The sequence below is a fragment of the Halichoeres trimaculatus genome, unplaced genomic scaffold (assembly GCF_033239565.1).
Source record: "Halichoeres trimaculatus isolate MK-OKI-2021-1 unplaced genomic scaffold, fHalTri1.1 fHalTri1_scaffold_19, whole genome shotgun sequence".
In the NCBI taxonomy this organism is placed as follows: Eukaryota; Metazoa; Chordata; class Actinopteri; order Labriformes; family Labridae; genus Halichoeres; species Halichoeres trimaculatus.
In genome coordinates, this window is record NW_027437197.1 from 90,001 (window position 1) to 97,018 (window position 7,018).

General features: G+C 51.3%; 1 protein-coding gene across 1 annotated transcript in view; it reads left to right on the top strand.

The window, feature by feature from the left end:
* The window catches only part of LOC141808596 (uncharacterized), an 18,275-nt gene extending 12,017 nt beyond the window's left edge, over nucleotides 1-6,258 (top strand). The window contains exons 13-24 of the mRNA XM_074695263.1: nucleotides 1,820-2,046; nucleotides 2,151-2,602; nucleotides 2,839-2,966; nucleotides 3,064-3,180; nucleotides 3,284-3,400; nucleotides 3,522-3,617; nucleotides 3,695-3,900; nucleotides 3,974-4,014; nucleotides 4,144-4,187; nucleotides 4,360-4,428; nucleotides 4,509-4,659; nucleotides 4,732-6,258. Of these exons, the coding sequence (XP_074551364.1) occupies nucleotides 1,820-2,046; nucleotides 2,151-2,602; nucleotides 2,839-2,966; nucleotides 3,064-3,180; nucleotides 3,284-3,400; nucleotides 3,522-3,617; nucleotides 3,695-3,900; nucleotides 3,974-4,014; nucleotides 4,144-4,187; nucleotides 4,360-4,428; nucleotides 4,509-4,659; nucleotides 4,732-4,869 (1,786 nt within the window). The 3' untranslated portion in view covers nucleotides 4,870-6,258. The remainder of the gene's footprint in view (nucleotides 1-1,819; nucleotides 2,047-2,150; nucleotides 2,603-2,838; nucleotides 2,967-3,063; nucleotides 3,181-3,283; nucleotides 3,401-3,521; nucleotides 3,618-3,694; nucleotides 3,901-3,973; nucleotides 4,015-4,143; nucleotides 4,188-4,359; nucleotides 4,429-4,508; nucleotides 4,660-4,731) is intronic.
* The last annotated feature ends 760 nt before the right edge of the window (nucleotides 6,259-7,018 follow it).

The window sequence follows — 7,018 nt, forward strand, 5'->3', positions numbered from 1 at the left end:
GGAGGAGGAGGAAGAGGAAGAGGGGGAGGAGGAGGAGGAGGAAGAGGGGGAGGAAGAGGAGGAAGAAGAGGGGGAGGAGGAGGAGGAGGAGGAGGAGGAAGAGGGGGAGGAAGAGGAGGAGGAGGAAGAAGAGGAGGAAGAGGAGGAGGAGGAAGAGGGGGAGGAGGAGGGGGAGGAGGAGGAGGGGGAGGAGGAGGAGGAGGAGGAGGAGGAGGGGGAGGAAGAGGAGGAGGAAGAGGAGGAAGAAGAGGAGGAAGAGGAGGAGGAGGAGGAGGAAGAGGAGGAAGAGGAGGAGGAGGAAGAAGAGGAGGAAGAGGGGGAGGAAGAGGAGGAGGAGGAGGAGGAGGAGGAAGAAGAGGAGGAAGAGGAGGAGGAGGAGGAGGAAGAGGAGGAAGAGGAGGAGGAGGAAGAAGAGGAGGAAGAGGGGGAGGAAGAAGAGGAGGAAGAAGAGGAGGAAGAGGAGGAGGAAGAGGAGGAGGAAAAGGGGGAGGAGGAGGAGGAAGAAGAGGAGGAAGAGGAGGAGGAGGAAGTTGAGGAGGAAGAGGAGGAGGAGGAGGAAGAGGAAGAGGGGGAGGAGGAGGAGGAGGAAGAGGGGGAGGAAGAGGAGGAAGAAGAGGGGGAGGAGGAGGAGGAGGAGGAGGAGGAAGAGGGGGAGGAGGAGGGGGAGGAAGAGGGGGAGGAGGAAGAGGAGGAGGAGGAAGAGGGGGAGGAGGAGGGGGAGGAGGAGGAGGGGGAGGAGGAGGAGGAGGAGGGGGAGGAAGAGGTGGAGGAGAGGGGGAGGAGGAGGAGGAGGAGGAGGAGGAAGAAGAGGAGGAAGAGGAGGAGGAGGAAGTTGAGGAGGAAGAGGAGGAGGAGGAGGGGGAGGAAGAGGAGGAGGAGGAGGAAGAGGAAGAGGGGGAGGAGGAGGAGGAGGAAGAGGGGGAGGAAGAGGAGGAAGAAGAGGGGGAGGAGGAGGAGGAGGAGGAGGACGAGGAGGAAGTGGGGGGAGGAGGAGGAGGGGGAGGAGGAGGGGGAGGAGGAGGGGGTGTGGAGGAGGAGGTGGAGGTGGTGGGGGAGGAGGTGGTGGATGAGGGGGTGGAGGGAGGAGGTGGTGGGGTGGTGTGGGGAGGAGGAGGAGGAGGTGGAGGAGGGGGAGGATGTGGGGGAGGAGTGGAGGAGGAGGGGTGGAGGGGAGGAGGGGGAGGAGGAGGAGGGAGGAGGAGAGGGGGAGAGGAGGAGGAGGAGGAGAGGAGGAGAGGAGGAGGAGGAGGAGGAGGAGGAGGAGGAGGAGGGGGGTGGAGGGGGAGGAAGAGGAGGAGGAGAGGGGGAGGAGAGGGGGTGGAGGAAGAGGAGGAGGAAGAGGGGGAGGAGGAGGGGGTGGAGTGGTGGAGGAGGTTGGAGGAGGAGGAGGAGGGGTGGAAAGGGGGAGGAAGGGGGAGGAAGAGGAGGAGGAAGAGGAGGAAGAGGGGAGGTGGAGGAAGTTGGAGGAGGTGGTGGAGGAAGAGGGGGGAGGAGGAAGAGGAGGAGGAAGAGGGGGAGGAGGAAGAGGGGGAGGAAGAGGAGGAGGAGGAGGAAGAGGAGGAGGAGGAAAGGGGGGAGGAAAAGGGGAGGAGAGGAGAGGAAGAGGAGGAAGAGGAAGAAGAGGAGGAAGAGGGGGAAGAGGGGGAGGGGAGGAGGAGAGAGAGGAGGAAGAGGAGGAAGAGGGGGAGGAGGAGGAAGAGGGGGAGGAAGAGGAGGAAGAGGAGGAAGAGGGGGAGGAAGAAGTGTTAAGAAAGAGAACAGGTAGTGTTGTTTGTTTGATCCCGGGCTGCTCGGCTCACTCGGCTCCTTCTCCCTGCAGACACCAGCGGTGCTGTGAGGAGGACTTTAACCTACCAGCGCCCGAGTTGAGGAGGTACAGTTTGTGGAAGCAGGAGGAAATGGAGGCTCAGGGGTTTTACCTGGGGGGTGACGGGGAGCCCTTTCCTGCCGCTGTTCTCATGCTGTTTGTGTCAGAAACTGCGGCAGCCGCCATGGAGAGCGACCTCCTCCAGCTGTGCGTCCACCGGGACAGAGCCACTAACACTGGTGGGTTGGTTGGAGCTCAACTTTTGCACCACGTAACTGAATGAGTTTTGGAGACAAAAAGCCGTGATGGTTCACAAAATCTGCTCTGCTTCTTGTCTCCACAGCCAAGGTGAGCCCCTTCATCCTCTTGACCTTCAGGGATCCTCTGGAGACGATGGATGAAGCTCTGCTGAGATCCTATCTGCAGATGGACGCGCTGGAAAACGAAAAATTCATACTTCCAGGAGGTGCAGAGAGCGTCACTGGTCTTGAAGACAATCCTGATCCAGATCTGTCTCTGGCTGACAGCATCATGCTGATCAGGAGGACTGGCTGGGACGGTTACCTGCTCTCTCTGCTGGGTCTGGGCAGTGCAGAGTCCGGTCTCAACACAGACCTGGACGGCTCACATTCGGAGTCAGACCAAAACACGGCACCACTCGTCCAGCTGGGCGACGGTGCACAGTCAGCAGCAGAGCTGGACAGAGGGACGGACCAGGACTCAGGGACACGGATCAAACACCAGGCGGGAGATGAAGAGGAGGAGGAGGAGGAGGAGCTCAAATCTTCCTCTGAGGTAAGACGCTCCGACCTTTGACTCCTCAAAACGAAGCAAAAAATGTGTTGAAACGAGGAATGATAGTTAATCCTTTGTTGTCTTAAAAACCTAAACCAAGACAAGAAGAAAATGAAGAAGAGTGTGTTTGAATTGATCCGAGCACCTCTCTGTGATCCTGAGATGAAACTTGGTCCTGAGCCGTAGACTCTTCATGTCTGACACGCTGTTTCTCTCACCCGTTACTTCTGCACCAGAAGAGAAAAGAGGACACCGCTCCCGTATACACCCTGTGCCATCGCAGAACCACGGGTTCCTACTCGGTGTCCCTGTGCAGACCAGACCCCAGCTGGACTAAATACAAACACCTGGGCCTGGCTCGCAGGTAACCCCACGGTCCACCGGGAAAAGCTGGTTCAGCTGAGCTCTGCCACATTTATCAAAACTAAGTCATCCTTTCTTTCTTCCTCCGCTCCGTCCAGGTTGATCCAGTTTCCTCCTCCGCCTCTGAAAGGAGGCATCACCGTGACCATGGAGGACCTGCAGTGTCTGGACAGTGGGCAGTTCCTCAACGATGTCATCATTGATTTTTATCTCAAGTAAGCGACTCCTTTGACAGAGAAGTCTTTGTGACTTTGGTACAATCTGACAAACGTGAAGAAATGAGCAGGTTTAAAATGTTGGTACTCGTGTCTGATCCAGGTACCTCCTCCAGAACGCGTCTGAGGCCGTGGCCCAGCGCTGCCACATCTTCAGCAGCTTCTTCTACAAGCAGCTGACGCGCCGGGACAACGCCAGCGAAGGCATCACCAACGACAGGTAAGGAGCCAGAACAACTCGTCCGCTTCTTTTTCCCAGCATTCCCCTGTGAACTCATAACGCTGGAGGTGCCTGTGGAGGTGGCATCATGGGAAACTGAGTTTGTGTTTTTTATTTCCAGCTGTCAGAGACAGAGGCGGCACCAACGTGTGAAAACATGGACACGTCACGTTGACATTTTCAAAAAGGACTTCCTGTTCGTGCCCGTCAATCAGGAGTAAGTGGAGTAGAAGAAGAGGGATGTTTGGACATCTCTGTTTTACATTCTGTGATATTTACACTCTCTTTGTTTAGGGCTCATTGGTATTTAGTCGTCATTTGCTTCCCTGGACTGGAGGAGCCCAAACTGGTGACGTGGAACAGTCCAAACTCACGGGACGTGAAGAGCAACGGAGTAGCTGCAGAGGTACAGGATCAAGAGGCGGCTAAAGGGTCCAGAAGCCCAAATGTCGGCTCAGAGAAAACCCAGGACAGGAGTGAGAGTGTGGACGCAGACACAGGTACGTCTCTCCAAATGCTCTGTGTTGGCTCAGTAACCCTGACTCCAGGTAACGGCAGCTTTCATGTGTTCAGGAAAAGGAGAAGCAGTCAAAGAGCCGCCGCCCGGCCCAGTGGTAAGAAAGAGTTCTGCTCGGTTCAGTCCAGCAACACCACACTTTCCTTCTGACCTCAGCAGCTAACATGCCATCAGTCTTATGTTCTGGCTCTTTCCAACCCGCCCCCCTTGTTGTGTTTGTTCGTAGAGCTGCACGGAGCAGACCTGCCAGAGAGAAACTGTTTGCAAGAGGTGAGTGTAGCTTGGTTCCTCTGCTCTCCCCCAGCAGGAACTGCAGAAAGAACAAAGGTCCAGACCAAAGCTAATTCCTCGTAATGCAAAAATGAGTTGATAACAACCCTAACCCTTTAAAACACATCCCTGAACTCACAGTCGGATAACATTTGGGTCTTTCCTCCTGCAGGCCGTGCATCCTCATCATGGATTCCCTCAAACTCTCTCTTCACGAGCGAGTCTTCAAACTCTTGAGGGAGTACGTGCGACACTTTGAGCCTGTTTGTCTGAACCGCTGCTGTGGTTGGTGAAAGTTTCTAACGTGGATTATTCCCTCAGCTACTTGCAGTCCGAGTGGGAGGTACGTCGAGGTTCATCTCGGGACTTCAGTCCGGACCAGATGCAGAGCTCACACTGCCAGGTCCCCCTTCAGGACAACAGCAGCGACTGTGGACTGTACCTGCTGCAGTACGTGGAGAGTTTCCTGAAGGTAAGGATCTTCCCCAAACGCCAGTCATCACATGAAGCCGTCGAGCCGCTTTAAGACGTGTGCTTTTCCTAGGATCCAGTGGTGCATTTTGACCTCCCTCTACACCTACAACGATGGTTTCCCCGGCAACAGGTGCGAAGGAAAAGGGATGAAATCAGGGATCTGGTGCTCCGCCTCTACAGAAAACAGAACCTGGATGGAAACAGATAGACGCAGCTCGTTCCTGTGGCCATCACACACCTCTGCTCATACTGAGTGACGGACATGTCAGAGTCAAATGACAATATTTTCCTTATATTAGATGCTGTTTTAGTTTTTTTTAATTTATGCATAAACTCTTAGGAATTGTTTAAACTTCTGGTTATGTGTAGGTCTTGTGAGTGGAGATGACGTAATAAATGGATTTAAAATGAGCAGTCCTAAAACCAGACTGATGCTACAGCGGATCACACCCTGAGAAGTTTCCCACCCCGTGTACAATGTTTGTACGAGCCCCTGGTTTTCTACAGACTGTTGTAATGCTACAGGAAGTTTTATAAATGCTTTTTTGTATTTGATTTTTTTTAAACATGGATTGAAAAGGCAGATAAGTTTGGCCTGAGACCGTCTGGACAGCAGATTGTAAACAGTATAAATGTTTCAAAGCACATTTTGTGTCGAATGGGACTTTCTGTTTTAGTTTCTTTTTTGGGTTTTCCAATCTTAGCCGATTTTTACGATGTCAGTTATCAGTGCTCTTCTCCTGGATGACAGTGTTTCTTTGAGTTCACGCAGGAAGGAAGCTCAAACATGTCGGTGTCTGCTGTGGTCAGAAAAGTGCAAATATAACAAATCAGACCAAAGGTTTCTCTTTCACCTTCCCCCTGATTGTCCACGCAGAGTAAAACACTGAAGAGAGCGTTTGTAACAACACAATACTTCATTCCTCACTAACAGATTTAGCTTTGGATGTTTAAACGCTAACAGTGTGACTCAGCATCCGTTACCGTCTCAACACGGCAGTATTCCCTTTTCTCCACGAGTCTTCAGCTGCCGGTTGATTGAGAAGCAGTGAAATCCTCCCTGTTCTTGTATTTTCCTTATTTTCTGACAGCGATGCAACACCTCAACAGCGTTTCAGTTTCCCCTGAGGAATCAGAGAAAAGACAGGCGTACTGAAAAATAATAAATAAAGTGTTCTGAGTCGTACCAAATGTTTCCTTTATGGGTGTAAACAAAATGAAACCAGTCAGTCACTTTAAAAAGCTACGTCTTTAGATCATCATCTCTCTGAAGTTACACCAACGTTTACGTCCTTCACTGTTTCTCTTTGTCGTCGTCAGTTTCAGAGTTAAGCTGTCGGCTCAGGGGGGGCACAGATTTAATCTGAACCGACTTTCATGACCCTTAAAGGATCCACATCAATGGCTAAAAAGAGCCCCTGACATTTTCACTTTGAGTTCTTTCTTTATTTTTCTTCATTTTTTATTTTTTTCCTCGTCCTGTTCAGCGTCACGACAACAGATTTATGGTCTGGCTGCCGAACTGTGCAGAACACGTTTGCTTTTCCAAAGGGAGACGCTAGTGTGTAAGGCTCCCCCTGGGTTTTCAACTTATACTCTTTCTTGTGTGTATATGTATATGAATATATATATATATATACACACACACACACACATATATATATATATATATATATATATATATATATATATATATATATATATATGACAGCAGATCCCCTCATATATACACACACACACACACATATATATATATATATATATATATATATATATATATATATATATATATATATGACAGCAGATCCCCTCTATGCCCCAGGGGGCACCACAGAGACAGGGGTGTGAGGAGAGCCCCCTACCCCCCCTCCCCCGCTCTGGAGTGTGTGGATGTGTGTGATCCTGATGCCGTTAAAAAGAAAAGTTAAAATTGGGGCGTAGACGGCCGCGTAGCTCGGGGGCAGTGCCCTTCAGGTGGTCAGCTTGAAGAGCCCCGCCCACCATATACCACTTGGCCCCCAGGGGTCTCTGTGTGTGTTGTTTATTTTTTATTAATAAATAAATTAGATTAAAAGGGTGCGTTAAAAAGTTTTTACTTTTGACCTGCACCAGCGTAAACCGCTGCCCTTTGAGCGTCTTAGTTTTCTGGTTTGTGGGTGTGAAGTCATTTTGTCATGAATAAATATTTTAAGTCTTCACTTTCACATCTGGTGTAATAAGATGAGTGGTAATATTAGTTTATTGTCTTAACTCCTTTCTTCTTTTCTCCATGCAGCAGCAGCTTCGTCAAAACAGCGACAGGAACCCTGACTTTAACCCTTTCATAATCAGGATGAACCCAAAGGGAAGTGTTTGGG